This window comes from Salmo trutta, chromosome 23 (genome assembly GCF_901001165.1).
Source record: "Salmo trutta chromosome 23, fSalTru1.1, whole genome shotgun sequence".
Taxonomy (NCBI): Eukaryota; Metazoa; Chordata; class Actinopteri; order Salmoniformes; family Salmonidae; genus Salmo; species Salmo trutta.
Window position 1 is genome coordinate 10,035,975 of NC_042979.1, and position 20,587 is coordinate 10,056,561.

A 20,587-nucleotide genomic window follows, 5' to 3' on the forward strand; every position below is an offset into this window, starting at 1 on the left:
CCCTGTAAACACTTGCAATGCATGAGTGAACTTCAACTGTCAAAAGTGGAAGACACATTAGCCTTTGAGCTGGGCGGTTTCCAATTATCAACATCGCCTTTGTAATTGATCGCACATCAAGACGCTGTAGGTGTGATCGAGGCGCAATTTGTGCACAAAGCGCTGGATTGCACGGAGGCTGACGATCGAGAGGGATAACGAGTGTCGTCCTAGAAGTGAACAAGTTCTAGGTTGTTTTGGGGGGCCGATTGTTGCCAATATGTCCAGGAATCCCACATTTGTGAGTCCATTCCACAGACCCCACTGTTTGGCCGCCGCCGCCCCAGCAGGAAAAGCCAAACTCACCCACCCTGGCAAAGCCATTCTAGCAGGTAAGGATACCTTCATTCATCTTTCCTTGTGTAGGCTGATGATTTTGCTTCACAATTCAGGCAGCGTTCATTATAGCGCCTTGTTACGTTGTAACAATGCAAATCATTGTCACTGTGACAATACAATATATTATAAAGGTTTTTCTTTTTACTTTTGTAGTGGCAGTCTGTTTGTAGCAAGACATTTCAACGCTATTGCCTGCCTACTGTATAGAGCTTGCCATGGGAGGCAACATTGACGTGAACTTTGTTAATGTAGTAAATAATTATTTAAGTCTACCAATCTATTCAGCCTTTTTTCTTAATTTCTTCATGAGCTACGTGTCAGTTGCTAGGGAGTATGGCACATTTGTTCACAATATAGCAACACAATTATGTGCTGTGCTTGACAGGGTGTCCAAACCACCTCTAAAACAGCACCAGTGGCAAGTAAGTATCCAATGTGCTTTGGCATGAGATATTCTGTATCTGGTCATATGCCTTGTTTTTTTTGTGACTGATGGGGGAGGTTTGTGATTCCAAAGTAACTAGTCACCCTTTAGGGGCGACGTACTGTCTTCATGCACTGTGGAACTTGAGGAGTGGCATGAATCTGCAGCCTGCCTGGTGTGTGTGTATGTGTGTGCACATGGAGCTGCAATATGATCATTATTGAATGCATATGAGACTTTAGGAATACAAGACAGTATTCAATTGTTTGGAGAAAAAAATTGTCTGCAATGTCTATGCCTGGATTGTCTTCAAATTGTGCACACCCAAAGTGCACACCTCATTTTGACTATAGTTCAGGAGGACTGGCTGCATCTGTTGAACTATCAATTTGCCCTTTTAGCCTTTGATTCAACGTGTCTGTGTGAGCGATCTGTTATTCCTCTTGAAACCCAGACAAAAAATACCATGATTTGGGGGATTTTCACGAAATGTATTCCATAGCATGGTGCTTTGGAAGAAGGATTGTTGACATATATTTGACATTTGTATCTAAAAGCATAATAAATAAATAAATAAATAATAAAAGTTGGCATATTTATTACATTTTGGCCGTACCCAGGCCTTTTTTAAGACTCCATGTTGGCGCAACAAAGCTAAAATGTGTGTCATATGAAGCTTTACCGCTTGCTCTGTAATATGAGTAGTATACTGATTTCAATAGAAATGTTCTTACATAAATGTATTAGTATAGTAAAATAAACATGAATATATAAAATGTTTGACTTGGCAATTTATAAAAATATATTGTTGAACATAATATACTTTTTGGCAGCGTTTCCCAAACTCTGTCATGGGGACCCCAAGGGGTGCACGTTTTGGTTTTTGCCCTAACACTACACAGCTGATTCAAATAATCATCCAGCTTTGATTATTTGAATTAGCGTGGAGGGCTAGGGCAAAAACCGAAATGGGTCCCCATGACCGAGTTTGGGAAACGCTGGTCTATGGACATATTAATGTTCCAGAGTGGGCAATACAAGTAAAAGGAGGGCTGTGATTGGTTACATTGCCTACCATGACAATGTATTGAACATTTTGCTGAATCAATTGTTTATTTTCAATATTCATGTTTTTATATTTTGAAATATTCAAATGAATGTAAGAACTACTACTAATATTACAGGGCAAGCCGTAAAGCCTCATATGACAATCTTGTTTGCTTTGCAGCATCTACACACAAAATATTATGGAGGCTTTGGTATTGCTACATTTTAGGTTAATAACTTAGGTTATTTCTCAATTATGCTGTTAGATTAAAATGTGTCAACAATCCTCCCTCCAAAGGACCATTCTATGATTAACGTTTTGTGAAAATCCTCCAAATCATGGTCATTTTTTGTCTGGGTTTCAAGAGGGATCACTCCTGTTCTACAAGGACACATGCTTTGCTCTGGTCGTCAGTTCCAGCGTGTGTAGAGTTAATTAGATGTGCCATGGTCCTTTTCTCTGGTAATTCCTGACCCCATGATCATACCAAAGCCCCCTTTCCCTTAGTCCAGCAGAGTGTGGTTATCATGGTTTATGAATGGGAGTTTGGCAGACTCCTCTCACAGTACAGGGGGCTGAGTGGGATGTGCCGGACACTGTAAAGCTAGGCCACAGAGGTACAAAATCCAAGCCAACCATGTCCTTGTGTTCCACAGCTGTGTAGAGATTTGTAGCCATAGTAAGGCTTGTCAAGGTTTGCATGCAGACTGGTGAGTAAGGTCCTTAGATGGAACTGTTGCTGCACGTGCATCCTTGAATGCAGTTGCACTACTTACTTTGTCTCTTTTGGGACAGTACATGAGGGGCATTCATGGTTGATAACTCATGTGTTGCGTCAATTGCTTCCTAATCTTGCTTCTTGCAAGAGTAACAAGTGAACACTGATCCATTCCAATTCCTTGATATACTAGAAATATCTTCTCATATCAGGTGATAGAAACCATTTGTCTGTCTCAGTTCTCTGGCACATGTTTCAGGCCTGTTTCCCCATGTCTATCACCTACGCTTTCACCTGGAGTAAATTGTAAGCTATCGGGGCCTACTCATTTGCTCTCACATGATAGATGAGAGCAATATGATGGATGTCTACCAGGAAGTGCTTTCACAATCAAACCAGATAAAGGAAAGGAGATGACGGGAAACCTTTTACACTACCAGTGAGATTCACCCAATAGTGTGAGTGCTTGACAGGGGGCTGAGGCCTGCAGTGCAGTACAGTGCAGTACAGTGCTGTGTGCCTGAATCCATGAGCCATGATGACACAGCACAAACTGCACACACTTCTGCAGTTCCGAGAGCACACACACACTCCTGCACCCACACACTCCTGCACAGACGCACTGCTTCACACACGGCACACATGCAGCTGGTTTACAACACCCTTTCACCAGACCAGGGGCGCATGCTGGCGGGTCGGGGGTTAACATTTTTCTTCAATGTTCACTCTTTAGTCCACTTTTTGAACTTGATTACCCCCCCATAGAATGCAAAGCACTCTGAGACCTAATAAAATGTGCTATAAATGCCATTCAATGAATTAGTAATGTTGTTGGGCATTACTATGGCACTCAACACACCCTCATCTACTCGGATGAAGGTCTATCTTGCGAAACATGCAGTCGTTTGGCTTGCTCCTTATCTCTCAGGTTGTGTGCCTTTTTATAATTCAGCTGACACCTGCTTCCTTCACTGCTTCCTTAGAATAGTAGAGTAGGGAATGAATGACTGGCCTGTTATGAGGAAACAATTGGATGTCTAATTATAAAACATCTAACATGACAGGAAGAGCCGGGCACTAGGCAGAATTTCTAGCCTACTGTGTAATAACAAGACAATGAACAATGAGCCTACTAGTGGGGAAAAAAACCGACTCTTTAGGCAGCTTTTTGATAAGGGGAAGAAAGAAAATTCTGGGCTGGGCCCACATCAGACAGACAACTCTCCCAACAAATCACGAGGTAGACATGCCAGAATGTTGTGATTCTAAACCAAAGTTTGCAGGAAAAACTTTGAAGGGGTTTTAGGTGAAGCTAGTTTATGCAAACTAGCCACTTGCGAAATGCACTCATTAAAAATAACCACTCATCTCCATCTTGCTAGCTACTATTTTGTTTTTTATTCAAGCGGATAAGGTAGTGACGGAGTTCCTCTATGCCAAACTAAAGTTTTCTGTTACATGCAGATTTGTTAAGCCGGAACATTATAAAATTGTGGGAGGCAACCTGGAGGTCTAGGGTTAGGGTGCTGTAGGTCATGTAACTATTTGTTACATGCAATATGCTTTGTGGACTTCAACGGACAGAGGTTGCGCTCCAGTTTTGTGATGAAACAAAGGTGTGGTTGAATTTATTCTAACACTGTGTCTTATTTCCTTGGCCTTAGGCCTATATATCACAGTCGCAAGGCATAGGAACTAACAGGTTGTAGAGCAAACAACGTAAGTATCTCAACACATACACTATATATGCAAAAGTATGTGGACACCCCTTCAAATTAGAGGATTCAGCTATTTCAGCCACACCCGTTGCTGACAGGTATATACAATTGAGGACACCGCCATGCAGTCTCCATAGGAAAACATTGCCAGTAGAATGTCCTTACTGAAGAGCTCTGTGACTTTCAACTTGGCACCTTAATAGGATGCCATCTTTCCAACAAGTCAGTTATTGTGAAGTGGAAATGTCTAGGACCATCAACGGCTCAGCCGCGAAGTGGTAGGCCACACAAGCTCACAGAATGGGACTGCCGAATGCTGACGCGTGTAAAAATAGCCTGTCCTCGGTTGCAACACTCACTAACGAGTTCCAAATTTCCTCTGGAAGTAACGTCGGCACAAGAACTGTTCCTCTGGAACTTTATTATAAAATGGGTTTCCATGGCCGAGCAGCCGCACACAAGCATAAGATCACCATGCGCAATGCCAAGCGTTGGCTGGAGTGGTGTAAAGCTTGTCGCCATTGGACTCTGGAGCAGTGGAAGTGCGCTCTCTGGATTGAAGAATCGCGCTAAACCATCTGGCAGTCTGACGGATGAATCTTGGATTGGCAAACGCCATGGGAACGCTACCTGCCCCAATGCATAGTGCCAACTGTAAAGTTTGGTGGAGGAGGAATAATGGTCTGGGGCTGTTTGTTCATGGTTCGGGCTAGGCCCCTTAGTTCCAGTGAAGGGAAATCTTAACGCTACAGCATACATTGACATTCTAGATGATTCTGTGCTTCTAACTTTGTGGCAACAGTTTGGGGAAGGCCCTTTCCTGTTTCAGCATGAGAATGCCACTGTGCACAAAGCGAGGTTCATACAGAAATGGTTTGTCGAGATCAGTGTGGAAGAACATGACTGGGCTGCACAGAGCTCTGACCTCAACCCTATCGAACACTTTTGGGATGAATTGGAACGCCGACTGCAAGCCAGGCTTAATCGCCCAACATCAGTGCCCGACCTCACTAATGCTCGTGGCTGAATGGAAGCAAGTCCCCGCAGCGATGTTCCAACATCTAGTGGAAAGCCTTTCAGAAAAGTGGTGGCTGTTATAGCAGCAAAAGGGGAAACAACTCCATATTAATGCCCATGATTATGGAATGTTCGGTAAGCAGGTGTCCACGTATTTTGTCATGTAATGTAGGTTGTAATATGGCTTTTTTTTTGGGGGGGGGGCCTTGGCTTCCCCAGTGATTATTATATATATATATATATATATATATATTTTTTTTTTTTATGTTTATTTTTAATTTAATTTATTTGTAAAACATTTTTTTAGCCACACGCCACTACTAAGAGGGACTAATTGTGTGTGTGCTTGTGGATAATGAAGTGTTGCATGACCATTCCTGTGTGGGACTGACCGCCCTGCATGCTTGTGTGTAGAGGTGAAAGGCATGCTTAAGTCCAGAGCCTCAACAAATGTCTCTTTCAGAAGCATCAGCATGGGGTTGATGTTTAGACTCAACCAGGACGTTTCCCACACACACATTAGGGACTGCTTTCCCCACTTCAAATCTAACAGGTTTTCAATGGGGATAGTTCAGTTAACTGGTTAGAGATCAGTGGTTGAGCACGCTATGTTATCACATAACTGTTTGAGAACTTGGAAGACTCATATGGAGTTGCCCCTTGACCCAAAGTTTGAACTCTATAGGTTTATGACGACTCTGTGTGAGAGAGGCGTCCACATGCTTCTCAGCCGAAACAGTTCGGTAGAGTTGGTGCATATGTTATGACGACATTTTGTGACATCTTTGTTCGTATGGACTTCGTTGAGGGGTTTTTCGGCTGTTCGGGCTCACCACTTTTTTTTCTGGAGGCAAGCCGAAGTTCGGAGCCGAAGTCTACGCCCCTTCGTCGGTGGTTGGTCAACAGTAGGGATTCTTCAATAAAGTTTCTGTTGTTATTCAACGAGAGACGACTCGTTTTCATTCACCAAACATCTTAGTTAGATGTAAAACTGCGCGAAAGATCTATTCGGCAAAAACGTCAAAATGAACGACAGATTTCTTGAATTCTCTTAGATTAGTTATATATTGAGTAAGTGTATACTGGCTACGGCGTCTCAAAATGGACAAACAGGACTTTTTCTCGTTTTTTTTCTTTTTCTCGGTACTCTAAGGGAGTATGCGAGCACACTCGTTCGGCTAGCTGAGTTCCGAACTGAAACATGCTGACGTCTCTCTGTAGTGGAAGCACACCCCCACTGATCAGAGCAGAGGGGCGTATCCTGTGGGCAGAAACCCAGCTCAGCCAATCAGAGCCCTTCTTTCTGTTAGCCGTTCAACTGCAGATGTGTGGAGCTCCGGCTGTTAAGGTGGAACCAGGAGGTTACAGAGAAAAGTCCTCTAACAACATATTAAATCTGTTATTGAGACACTGATGATACTTTATTATATTTTAAAATATTTTATTTGTGAATGTAGTAATAACACGTTATACATAAAATGATGGCATCTATTCAGCCAGCAGAGAAGACACAAGTCTTTAACTGAACTGGTCTGTTGTTCCAGATGGAGCAGGGGGTATAGAGATCAGCCTAACGACCATAACTTTTCTGTCTCTCCCTTTCTCTCTCTAGGTGGTATTGCTGGAGGAATAGAGATCTGTATTACATTCCCTACAGAGTATGTGAAGACTCAGCTGCAGTTGGATGAGAAGGCCAACCCTCCCAGATATAAAGGCATCGGTGTGTATCTCAAATCAAGTGTTATTTGTCACATACTACATGCTTCAACAGGTGTAGACTAACAGTGAAATGCGTACTTACGGGGCCTTTTCCAACAATGCAGAATTAAAGATTCTATTTAAATGAATACATAGTGACATGAGGAATAAATTCAATGAATAAAAATAATTTGGCTATATACAGGGAGTTCCAGTACCGAGTCGATGTGCATGGGTACGAGGTCATTGACGTAGTATGTACAGTACCAGTCAAAAGTTAGGACACAACTACTCATTCAAGGGTTTTTCTTTATTTTTACTATTTTCTACATTGTAGTATAATAGTGAAGACATTAAAACTATGAAATAACACATATGGAATAATGTAGTAACCAAAAAAGTGTTAAACAAATCAAAATATATTTGAGATTCTTCAAAGTAGCCACCCTTTACCTTGATGACAACTTTGCACACTTTGGCATTCTCTCAACCAGCATTATGAGGAATGCTTTCCAACAGTCTTGACGGAGTTCCCACATATGCTGAGCACTTGTTGGCTGCATTTCCTTCACTCTGCGGTCCAACTCATCCCAAACCATCTCAATTGGGAGTAAGTCGGGTGATTGTGGAGGCCAGGTCATCTGATGCAGCACTCCATCACTCTCCTTCTTGGTCAAATAGCCCTTACACAGCCTGGAGGTGTGTTGGGTCATTGTCTTGTTGAAAAACAAATGATTGTCCCACTGAGCGCAAACCAGATGGGATGGTGTATCGCTGCAGAATGTTGTAGTATATTTTGATTTGTTTAACACTTGTTTGATTACTACATGATTCCATATGTGTTATTTCATAGCTTTGATGTCTTCACTATTATTCTATAATGTAGAAAATAGTACAAATAAAGAAACTCTTGAATGAGTAGGTGTGTCCAAACCTTTGACTGGTACTGTACATAGTAGGGGTAAAGTGACTAGATAGACAGTAGCAGCAGTATACTGTATGTGGTGAGTGTTAAAGCGTGTGTGGCGTCCGTATGCATGTGTGCACATGTTATGTGTGTGGGCGTATGTAGTGTGTGTTGGGGTGTCAGTTTTAGTATGAGTGGGTAGAGTCCAGTGTGTGTGCATAGAGTTAGTTCAAAAAAGGGTCAATGCAGGTAGTCCTGGTAGCTGTTTGATTAGCTAATTAGCTGTCTTGTTTAGCAGTCTCATGGCATGGGGGTAGAAGCTGTTAAGGATCCTCTTGGTTCCAGACCTGGTGCACTGACACAGCTTGCCAACAGTTGCTCCTAAACAGGAGAGGGAATTATTAGTTTTTTTTGACAGCATCCCATTTGTTTTAAACAAAAACTTTCCATACATGTTTATAGCTATGGAAGAAGGTCAAAGTGACGTTTTGGACCTGAATGCCAAAACATTCAGTTGACCCATTTTGCATAGCCCACCCTACCATGAGACATCCATGTCTTCATCACTTGAAAAGATAAACGGTTGAGTTTGATATCATTTAAAAGCTAAAAAAAACTGGGTTGTCAAACTGTTTAATCATTTATTGAATGATACTTTTTTTAAATAGGAATTATCAATTATCCAAAAATGCATTAACTTAGATTATTTTCATATTTGCATATTTTGTAGCTTAGACCATCTTATTTACATCGTCTGAGGTTTTTGTGTTGTGCCTGCCATCAGTTGAGACAACATGCTCTTGAATACTGTGTGGGTGTCATCAGCTGTTTGCAGGAGGCCTTACAGTAGGCCTTACATGTCAGATTAATTAAAAGCCTTGAGCAAGGGATCTGTAAATCAATAGGAGAGGTCCAACGTGGAAATGTTTGTGTATTAAAACAGTGGCTCTATCAATCAATCAATCAATCAATCAATCAATCAATCAAATGTATTTATAAAGCCCTTTTTACATCTGTCGATGTCACAAAGTGCTGTACAGAAACCCAGCCTAAAACCCCAGGAACAACTCCCTAGAAAGACAGGAACCTAGGAAGAAACCTAGAGAGGAACCAGGCTCTGAGGGGTGGCCTGTCAGTCCTCTTCTGGCTGTGCCGGGTGGCGATTACAACAGTACATGGCCGTGGTGTTCAAACGTTCATAGATGACCAGCAGGGTCAAATTATAATAATCACAGTGTTGGTAGAGGGTGCAACAGGTCAGCACCTCAGGAGTAAATGTCAGTTGGCTTTTGAGAGCGAGAGAGCTCTTAAATTCACACTGGATAAGACAGAAGAAATACTCCAGATATAACAGACTGACCCTAGCCCCCCGACACAAACTATTGCAGAATAATTAACGGAGGCTGAGACAGGAGGGGTCGGGAGACACTGTGGCCCAGTCTGACTATACCCTCGGACAGGGCCAACCAGGCAGGACATAACCAGACCCACTTTGCCGAAGCCAGCCCCCACACCACTACACTGCTAGTGAGTGCCAGCCCCTTTCCTGAGAACTTCAGAGCTTCCTGTGTGTGTGGGTTCAGCCTAGCCGTGTTATCTGTATGTTCAGAGTCACTGGACTTTGGCCTGGAGTCTGTCTGAAACAACATGTCAGTCAGTCAGTCTACTGAGATTTCACACTCCTGGACTTAACTGTAGCTGCTAGCACCATGAGTCTCACTAACAGTTTCCTGTACCTGTACAATGCACTAAGTTATTTGTTAAAATACCGTTGAATGTTCCACAGGTAACATGCAAAAAAACAACTCAAAGTGATTTGAAATATCTGCAGTTGACTGTGTGTGTTTTGTGTCCTCTCTCATTCTGATTCTCTGTCTATCTCTTCCTTACCCCCCCTGTAGTTGACTGTGTGAAGCAGACGGTAGACGGTTATGGGGTGAGGGGTCTGTACAGAGGGCTTAGCTCATTGCTCTATGGCTCCATACCCAAAGCAGCCGTCAGGTACACACACATCACACCACACACTGTCCATCTCTCTGCCTCACCCTCTGTCTCGGTCCATTTTTAATATGTCCCTAACATCCTCTCTCTCTATCAGGTTTGGTGTGTTTGAGTTCCTCAGTAATAAGATGCGTGATGAGAGTGGGAAGCTGGACAGTACCCGGGGTCTTTTCTGTGGCCTGGGGGCTGGAGTGGCTGAGGCTGTGGTGGTGGTCTGCCCCATGGAGACGGTCAAGGTTTGTTTGTCTTAAACAACTTTAGGAAATCTTAAACCGTTATCTGCATGTGTCGGTGTGTGACGTTACTAGTTTATAAAACAAAGGTCTGCATATAATTTGAATCTGTGTCGTTCTCTTGTCATTTCAGGTAAAGTTTATCCATGATCAATCGTCAGCCAACCCAAAGTACCGGGGATTCTTCCATGGAGTCAGGGAGATCATCAGAACAGAAGGTAAGGAAGGGAGACAGACACTGTGTGAGTTTACTGCCACCCAATGTTCACCCGAGACTGCCTCGCAGCTCCCCCAGGACTGCTGCACAGAATAAATATCAGCCCACAGAGAGAAGCACGAGATTGAACTTCACTCAACTTTCTAGAGCAGTGGTCACCAACCGGTCGATCTCCAAGGCATTCCTAGTCGATCGGCAAACATTTTAGTGAACCCCCCCCCCCGGTAAAGCCTTGTTCCAATTTATTTTTGTTGTCTGGGGCTGTTGTCTGTAGGCGCACCCGAATCAGGTGAACTGTTGCCATTTTGAACCATTTCATGTGTCTGAAGGTACAAACTCTGCCTTCCCGGCGGCTCCGGAGAGCTAATCAAGTGCTCTATAGGCATACCGCTGGTAATCTCAGATTACTGTGTCTGCAGTGACGTAGCCGGCATAAAGTTGATACTGTGAGATTTCAAAACGTTTAAACCCATGACTAGAGAGAGACTGTCAAAGAATACAGCAAAGAGATGGTGTTTTTATGAGTGAGTTCATGTTTAAGTTCTTACTCAGCACTGTCAACACTTTGTGTTCAACACTTTTATAAGCCATAATATGTGCGTTCTTCCTATTTCAACTCATCGCTACAACAAGCACTGCAGCAGAAATGAATGAGTAGGAAACTGTAACTATAGGCTTGCGTTGTTATTATTAGCGGCTCAAGGAATATTACACTTTCTCTGTTCATAGGAGTAACAACTTGAATTTGTGCATGAGGCAAAAAATGATGTGGTGCGACTCGAGTTTCGCCATCAGCTGGAAGACTGTTTCCATTTTTGGTCAGTGTCAGCGGAGGGATGTTGAGAGGCGGACCCTCAGTCTGCTGCTCTCTCTCTCTCTCCACTGACACTGACCACAAGATGCAGGCACCATCAGCCCAGTAAAATAAAAAGAGAATTATTTAAATGTATGCTCACTCAGCTGTGACTCACAAGTAATACAACAAAGGATCTATTACCGGGGTGTAAATATAGCCTACATCCAAAAAATGGCCCGAACTGCAATGCATTGGCAGGGCAATTCTAGCAAAGCCAATATGTGGTGACAATGTATTGGGCCTATAGCTTACTGCACAAACCTCATTGCTACAGTACTGTTTTTAATTGGTTAATGTTGCACAGGCACAAGTCATGTTTAAAAATAAATCTGAGCGGTAGATCTCGGCTTGCGTTTTGACTCAAAGTGATCTTGACTCAGAAAAGGTTGGTGACCACTGTTCTAGAGTTTTCCCTGTTAACCCTATCAATGTTTCCCTTTACTGTGGCAATTGTGATTAAATCAATGCAATATTAGCCACTTTCAATGCAACATACCGAAACAAAACGAACAATACAAGGGATTTTGTTGAAGGCAGAACGCATCGGAGTAGGATTCTATTGCATTGACATGCACGACTTAGCCCGTACTTTAAACAGACCGGTGTGGCATAAACAATCAGAGCTGCAGTAGATCTATATGCAATTAGACCATTGCCATATATGGATCTGTGCAATTTACTTTGAACTGGACTGTGTTTACAGCATGAGCGATCGTGAGTAGATGAGCTTGTTTTGAGATCAAAGCAAGAGCTGCATGTAGCCATTTGTGCACATTTTGTTCATATCCTCTAGTTAGTGAGTTATTAGCTCAGTTATAGATCATTTGTAGTCAGCAATAGGGGAGCAGAAAACATGTACATTACTAGACATCTTTGAAAAGTGAGTCAGGTAAAGAGCTTTTTTTTGGTCTTAAAAAGGGCAGTGTTGTATTTTGAGACAGGCTTGAATAAGCTCAGTAGCCAATAGGCAGAGGGTAGCATAATTTGTCTGGTTCTCTGTAATAGTGCTATGGGAATAATAATGCATTTAATTTTGTAAAGTAGTTTCTTGCATCAAACAACATTTTCAGTCTCCTTGTCTGAAGGATAGTGGTAAACAGTTTAATGTCAAGCCCTCCATGTTTTTTTTCAAAAGTCTCACTGCCACATTGAACACCACACATTGGCTGCTACTGTAGGTTGAATGATAGAACAGCTATTTCCATGTTAAAATGTTATGGGATGCATTTTCTCCATTGTTTTTATGATAGGCCACTCTGGTAGGCCTACATTATTATCAAATAGTCACAGTAACCTACTTGGCCACTGTTAAAACTGTAACTTAAAGCGGGTACAGCCTTAGTGTTCACAGTGAACACGCGCTGGAAGTTGCACAGAATTTTCACAACGTTCAAGTTTGTGCTCAGTGCCTAATTTGTTTTTGAGGGAACATTGCTGCCACCTGAACCGCAGAAAGAAGAGAGGGTGTGTCTTCCTTTAAATCGGCATCTCTACTCTTTAGCTCAGTGCGGATGTTGCCTGTAATCCATGGCTTCTGGTTGGGGCATGTACATACAGTCACTGTATCGACGTCATCGATGCACTTATTGATAAAGCAAGTGACTGATGTGGTGTAATCCTCAATGCCATCGGAAGAATCCCGGAACATATTCCAGCCTGTGCTAGCAAAACAGTCCTTTATCTTAGCATCTGCTTCATCTGACCACTGGTGCTTCCTGCTTTAATATTTGCTTGTAAGCAGGAATCAGGAGGATAGAATTACAGTCAGATTTGCCAAATGGAGGGTGAGGGAGAGCTTTGTACTCGTCTCTGTGTGTGGAGTGAAGGTAGTCTAGAGTTTTTATAATTTTTTGGTTATTTTTTAAAATTGTATTCCTCTGGTTGCATATTTAACATGCTTGTGGAAATTTGGTAAAATGGATTTAGGTTTCTCTGCATTAAAGTCCCCGGTCACTAGGAGCGCCACCTGGATGAGCGTTTTCCTGTTTGCTTATGACGGTATACAGCTCATTGAGTGCGGTCTTAATGCCAGCATTGGTCTGTGGTGGTATGCAGACAGCTGTGAAAAATACAGATAAACTCTCTAGGAAGATAGTGTGGTCTACAGCTTATCATGAGATACTATCCCTCAGGTGAGCAAAACCTCGAGACTTGCTTAGATATTGGGCACCAGCTGTTGTTTACAAATATACATAGGCCGCCACCCTTTGTCTTACCAGAGGCTGCAGTTCTATCCTTTCGATACAGTGTAAAACCCACCAGCTGTAAGATGTTCATGTCGTCGTTCAGCCACGACTCTGTGAAACATAAGATATTACAGTTTAATGTCCCATTGGTAGTTTAATCTTGCTCGTAGGTCATCGATTTTATTTTCCAATGATTGCATGTTTGCCAGTAGAACGGATGGCAGTGTAGTTTTACTTGCTCGCCTACAAATTCTCAGAAGGAAGTCCGACCTGTGTGTTGATATGTTGTGTTATCTATGTCTCCTCCAGGCCTGAGGGGGACGTACCAGGGTCTGACAGCCACGGTACTGAAACAGGGATCCAACCAGGCCATTCGCTTCTACGTCATGACATCTCTAAGGAACTGGTACAAAGGTGTGTGTGTGTGTGTGTTGTGTGTGATCGACTGAGTTTGAACCCTTCTCTCCTGTGTGTGCGTGTGTTGTTTACCTGTGTGTGTGTGTTTATCCAGAGTGTCTCACTGCTCTGTCTCTCTCTGCTCCCTAGGTGAAGACCCTAACAAGGCCATTAACCCTCTGGTCACGGGAGCATTCGGAGCCTTCGCTGGAGCTGTCAGTGTGTTTGGAAACACTCCTCTGGATGTCATCAAAACCAGGATGCAGGTACACACCACCATTATTAATGACCTGATCACTTGCAGTGAATTGAATCTCTTTTACTATACTTGTATCGTTTTGTCCTTCTCTCTACTAACAGGGTCTGGAGGCTCACAAGTACAAAAGCACCCTGGACTGTGCCGTCAAGATCATGAAGCATGAGGGACCTAAAGCGTAAGTGTCTCTGTACACACTAACTTTGACCTCCTGTCTCATTTTCATCGATTTGTATCAGACATAATTGTATTGATCCTGTGTCTGCCCTTTGCCTCCTTCCTTCATTATTTACTTTCTCCCCAGGTTCTATAAGGGTACAGTCCCCAGGCTGGGCAGGGTGTGTATGGACGTAGCCATCGTCTTCATAATCTACGAGGAGGTGGTGAAGGTCCTTAACAAAGTCTGGAAGACTGACTGAGATCACTTTTCCATGACAACCAGCATGAGTGGATAACCCCCGGCAGGGCGGGGCTATGGCCTGATTCCAAACCCAATCCCTCTGCCCTTTCCTTAGGTTTTCCATGACTTGCTACCTCCTTACAGATCTAACATGGCTGGTTATATTTCATTCCAAAAAAGTTGGTCTCTGTCCCCTGCCATTGTTTGCTTAGTCAGTTGGAATGAAATGCAGCCATGATAGGTGTAAACAATCTGGGGATGAGTGCACTTCGCCTATGATCCTATTGGGGATACTACTATCATATTGTTTATACCTACTTCCTCTGTTCTTCTATATATCCACAGGGGGGAGTGAGTAAGGGCACATGGGTAGGGTGAGGGATTTGGCCTATATGACTAGAATAATGGGAACACTGTATCATTCCAGAGAAGTGTCTTAGACCGACAGTGCTTCAGTTCACGAATGGCTATTATTAACATCTTATGTTGTACATTAATCAAAGATGAAACAATACTTATAGCTAAAACCCAATTTAATGTGATGTAAATCAAAGGGAAAAACTTGAAATGAGGAGGAGGATCAAAGGCTTTTAACTCCAAAGACCATGTTGTATATTTAACATGATGGTGTGACCCAGTAAAATGGGTCTGGCAGAGAAGTGGAGGCCGTTGTTCTTACACATGATAGCACTACAACAGACATGCCTGTTCACGTGTCACATGGGTGTTGTTTTCCAGGTTTAATGCAGGTCTGAAATGTAACTGCTTTACATACCTGAGTGCAATTACAACACAATGCCTTATATATCATTATATTCAGAGATATCTTTATGGTAGAGAGATACTATATGTATAGTGCCATGAAAAAGTATTTGCCCCCTTTCTGAGTTTCTCTATTTTTGCATATTTTTTTATATTGAATGTTATCAGATATTCAACCACAAGGGCGTTTACAAATAACAAAAAAGATATACGTATTTTATTTATTTAACATTTTGCTTACTGGGACTTCTAATTTTGCGAGCGGGCAGCATTTTTTGGTCTCGCTTAGGGTGGCAGAACAGCAAGGACTGGCCCTGCTTCCAATAGTCTTGATGATCATCCAGGTGCTTATTGGCCAACTTGTCAACTTTTTGGAGGACATGGGTCCGTATATGCCTAGCAAAAACCAAACCAGGCATTCCACAGTAAGAACCTTACACCAACGATCAATCATAGGAGTCTAGGTGTAATTTAGATTTTGGCCACCAGAGGCAGCAGGGGTTCAAACTGTAGAACCCAGTTCCAACATTTTAATATAAAAATTGATTTTATCAAACAAAACTATACTACATTTTATTTCTTGGACCTTCAGTATGACAAATCAGAGCAAAATTACTGAATGTAAGTACATTTATTTACCTTCAGAGGTGAATGTATCAAACCAGTTGATGTGATAAGTGTTTTGTTGTTGTGCACTCAATAAATAGCATGGCATTTTTTTTTACTGTAATAGCTACTGTAAATTGGACACTGCAGTTAGATTAACAATCATTTAAGCGTTCTGCCCATATAAGACATGTCTATGTCCTGGAAAGTTGGCTGTTGTTTACAACGTCATTCTAGTCATATTAGCTCACGTTAGCAACAACCGTCCCGGTTTAGGGACACCGATCCCGTAGAGTTTAGAGCAGTTCTTCATGGAAGAGTGGGCCAAAATTCCTCCACAGCGACGTGAGAGACTGATCAAGAACTACAGGAAATGTTTGGTTGAAGTCATTGCAGCTAAAGGTGGCACAACCAGTTATTGAGTGTAAGGGGGCAATTACTTTTTCACAGAGGGGCATTTGGTGTTGCAGCATAATTTTGTTCATGAAATAAGTAAGTAATTGTCATTTGTTCACTCAGGTTCCCTTTATCTTGTATTAGGTTTTGGTTGAAGACCTGATAACATTCAGTAAAATTAGAAAGGGGGCAAATGCTTTTTTACAGCACTGTATGTAGTAGTATAATAATAATTGTTGTGACCATAGAATTAAAATAAGAACTCCGTTTTTAATAACTACCCATTCTTATTCTATGGTTGTCATAACCCTGTTTTGGCATAGAATTAAGAATGAGAATCCTAATTAAATAGTATTTTAATAGGATCTCTATGTTTTTTGGTGTCCGTCGAATACAGAGATGAACATGTTGTACAGTATACTCAGACATTCTGTAGAATGAACCAACACTTTTCAAGTGAATTACATAACAACTGACTAAGATTGAGATGGTGAGGGACTTTGCAGTTGTAAATGTGAAACATCAGAAATATATTTACATAATGATTGCTTGTGCCTGCAAATGTCGTTTATGATGGTTTTAGAAATCTGGTATAACATCTCTAGTGCTACTAATGTCTAAAATTGAAATGATTCATGTAGCATGTCTTAGCTGGGTCAGTTTTTCCTCACTGACTTACAGTATGATACAATAACACTTAATGTTTTTAAAGTGTTTATTTGATATAGACAGTAACACAGTGCAATGATGCCTTGCTGAGATGTTTATCAAATCGACTGGTACTAGTTGACAGTATAGTTTACCAGACCATCATTCTAATGCAGCCTTGAGTAATTCAATGTGATGAGATATTGCCTGGTAATGTTACCTGGCAGTTATAGAGTAGGTATAAATGCCCTTGGATTTACAATCGATCATTACATATTTTCTTGGTAGTGTTAGTGGAGGGGATGGGGACACCAATTTTTATTTAAGATTTCTAGATATATCTTTTGCAATACCTAATAGACATTTTTCATGAAACAATACATTTGCCACTGTCATGGTCTGCCCCAATGTAAGATGCATCTATTTTTTATGCTCCAAGACAAGATCTTATGTAAGCATGTTTTATTGAAAGACCATGCACAGTCATTGCAGATTGTAGTGCCTGAGAGACATTTGTAACGTTTGCATTTGGGATTTTGAATATGCCATGTGTGCATTAAAGAGTGTAAAGGATTGTATACAAGATGAATGAGTCTGTTTTGCCTCTTATGACAGGATGATTTTTAAAGTGTTTTGGGCATCTTACAACTGAAGTATTGTTTGCAGACCACCATAGAAGAAGATAACAGGAGTAGTTATCTCAATGTCCTACAAGCTGCATCCTCCCACATCAAAATGTTTGTGTGTGACCACATGTGCCTTCAAACCTATTGTTTATAATCCCCTATTCATTGTCAACCCAACTGGAACATTTGACATTAAATGATTCCTATATAATTATTCAATTTCTGGTTCTCAGCAGACATGATTTGAGAATCATTCGAGTTCTCAAATTGTTTGACTTCAAAACCTTGATCATTGTTTCCCATTAACAACGCATTTTTCTAATGACCTTGTACTGCGCCGTATGAACTCACGTGCTCGCCGTAGTTGTTGGTGTCCGCTAGCTAGTTAGCTTGCCCTCTTCGCAGCGGTAAGCGCTGTAAAATGTTCTTACTACCTGTTTGTGTTGAATTATAAAAATGTCTGCGAAAACAACAGGAACCAGAGGGTTTTATTTCAATACTGTCTTGTCCTTGGCGCGCTCTTTGGCCGCACACCGACCTGCGCCAATAGATAAGGTGAGTCTGAATGATTTAAAAGCATTAGTGAGCTAGTGCTAGCTAAGTTGGCTATTAGAGGTTCGGTTAACATTACATGTATACATTTTTGCTATACGTACATGGCTAAATCATAGTGATGTGCGATGCTGTCGAGACCAGCTACTAGTTGTCCATAAGCTACACAGCTGTTGGAGAAACAGCTAGCTAAGTTAGTAAACTATGTTAGTCATTCATTCTCAAACAAGGCCCTTGCTTTGGCTTGTCATTCCACATCGGAACACGATACAGCAACAAGGCAGTTTTACACATTGGGCGAGTTCGTTTTGCATGACCCGGTGCCCAGGAGGGTGAAGGTTGGTCCTTAAATGCAATGAAAAGGTCTAAAATGTTCAAACTCCGCCTACCCGGAGCACCGTGCCTTGCAAAACGAACTAGCCCATACTGAAAACCTAGTTTAATAACTGTAGCAAATCATTTGCTAGGTACGCCTTTAGCTGTCTGTCGATGTTATTTATATGGTCGATTGTCATTCCATCAGAATGAGGAAGTTAGTATAGCCATTAGTTACCTAGCTAGCTGTCAAACCTGTCAAATAAGTTAACGCCCCCATTTATTTGTCAACATTGGTCATTGCTTGATTTATTATATACTTGAATGTGCTGTATTCTTTATTTCAACCATACGGTTTATGATTTCAACAGACATTGTTTTCTAATTTGCCTTATTTCACATTTCACAGTCATATAAAACCAACAACATGATTTTGGGTGTGTTGTATTGCGTGGCTAATTATTCAGCGGTTGGCAGGAAAGCTGCGTGGCAGGAACTGTCAGCCAAACTCTATTCAAAAACTGGAAGTCGTCAATAGTGGCAACTATTGATACCCCTACCGATGTGTAACAAAACACAACCATATCTCCCATCTATGAAATGGATGGTTGTGTAAAAATATTTTACTGCAAAAGTGGTTAAATTGATGGCACCACCCCTTAACTCAAACAGTGCAGAATAATACCTGGCTGGAGGGGGGAGTGGCCACAAACTTATGTAACACAATATTACAAGCTCTGATATTGCTCAAATTTGTAATACAAGTAGTCAACTGTCTGCCCGACACACATAAATAGCGTTAGGATATCTTCATGCATCTTGGAAATGTAGACCTGTAAACAGATCTATACAATAGTTGGAAATATAAACTCAAATATTATGGGTAAATGTAAACTTTTTTGCACTCATTCAGTGCTCTGTGGTCATGCCTGGAAAAAATGCATACAGTTGCAAATATTTTGATGTTGTGACTATTGTAATAGGCTCTATGGAAAACAAGTGGGCTTAGACATAGAAATAAAAACTTTTGGGGTCCAAGGTTCCTTAAAAGATTTTGTATCTATAGCCCCTAGTCTTGCGATTAAGTCAAAGGGCCAATCACAGATGACCTTTTATTTTTTGCTTCAAATCCAATATGGCTGCCCTTATAACATTTGATGGAGGTTAAATCACCTGTAAATAGGAATTTAGTAAATTGAGCATTTTTGTTTAGAATTGTGTACAACAGTCATGCCTATAAAGACTGTTGGTTTGAATATAAGTAGCCCTTGTTCATTTTGTATTGTTTTATTCTGTCTTTAAAATGGTTTAATAAGGCTCTTGGTATATCTAGGACTATGAGTGGCACTGCCATGCCTCCGTTGTTTGAACAGCCGAAGCCAACTAGTTTTTCAATGTGTGTTCATGTTTTAATCTCATTCACACACTTACAGCATATTAACAATGGGCAATTCCACCAAAATATAGTAACAAGCACACATTAGCATAACCAAGTTACAGGAAAGCCATCGTAATACAACAGGCAGCTACTCTAGTAGTGTATAAATACAGCTCTCTTTTCCCCACTAAAACTAATTGTGCAAGGTTGATTCAAAGTCTTTGAGGTGACCAGGTCATGAGTGTGTCCTTAAAGGATGAGGAAACAATGTAGACAGTGGTGGTTGTAGTTCTGGGGCTTGACCAGTAGTCAGTGGTGGTTGGAGTTCTGGGGCTTGACCAGTAGTCAGTGGTGGTTGGAGTTCTGGGGCTTGACCAGTAGTCAGTGGTGGTTGGAGTTCTGGGGCTTGACCAGTAGTCAGTGGTGGTTGGAGTTCTGGGGCTTGACCAGTAGTCAGTGGTGGTTGTAGTTCTGGGCCAGTAATCAGTGGTGGTTGTAGTTCTGGGGCTTGACCAGCTAACTGGTCATTCTGGGCAATCTGCAGCGACAAGGTTAGTATCCTTCCTGTATGACTGGTGGAGTCTTGGGGCTGGGGGGATCAGTTTCCATTTCTACAGTACGAGCAAATGTGAAAATGTACGCACTCACTACTGTATTGTCGCTCTGAATAAGAACATCTGCTAAATGACAAAAAATTTAAATATAGGCATTCAGCAGATGCAGCTTACATACCAAAGAGACCCATTGACTAACTGGAATGTTATCCCAGCCTGAATGATGCTGGGGATACACCAGTAGTGGAATGGTTGGTTGTCTGGTTGTGAAGGAAAGTCTGTGAAAGGGCTGTCACA

The 20,587-nt window shown here is 41.7% G+C and overlaps 2 protein-coding genes across 5 annotated transcripts in view; both read left to right on the forward strand.

The window, feature by feature from the left end:
- LOC115159275 (tricarboxylate transport protein B, mitochondrial) lies at nt 1-15,112 on the forward strand. The gene is made up of 9 exons (XM_029708839.1): nt 1-371; nt 6,916-7,023; nt 9,810-9,909; nt 10,007-10,145; nt 10,276-10,360; nt 13,711-13,815; nt 13,948-14,063; nt 14,158-14,231; nt 14,358-15,112. Exons 1-9 carry the CDS (start codon nt 260-262, stop codon nt 14,470-14,472), a joined length of 954 nt encoding a protein of 317 aa, XP_029564699.1. The 5' UTR covers nt 1-259; the 3' UTR covers nt 14,473-15,112.
- Nucleotides 15,113-16,156: 1,044 nt separating this feature from the next.
- LOC115159274 (phosphatidylinositol 4-kinase alpha) overlaps nt 16,157-20,587 on the forward strand; it is a 44,357-nt gene continuing 39,926 nt past the window's right edge. For all 4 annotated transcript variants that reach the window (XM_029708834.1, XM_029708835.1, XM_029708836.1 and 1 more), the window contains exon 1: nt 16,157-18,046. In XM_029708834.1, coding sequence (XP_029564694.1) covers nt 17,948-18,046 — 99 coding nt within the window. In that variant the 5' untranslated portion in view covers nt 16,157-17,947. The remainder of the gene's footprint in view (nt 18,047-20,587) is intronic.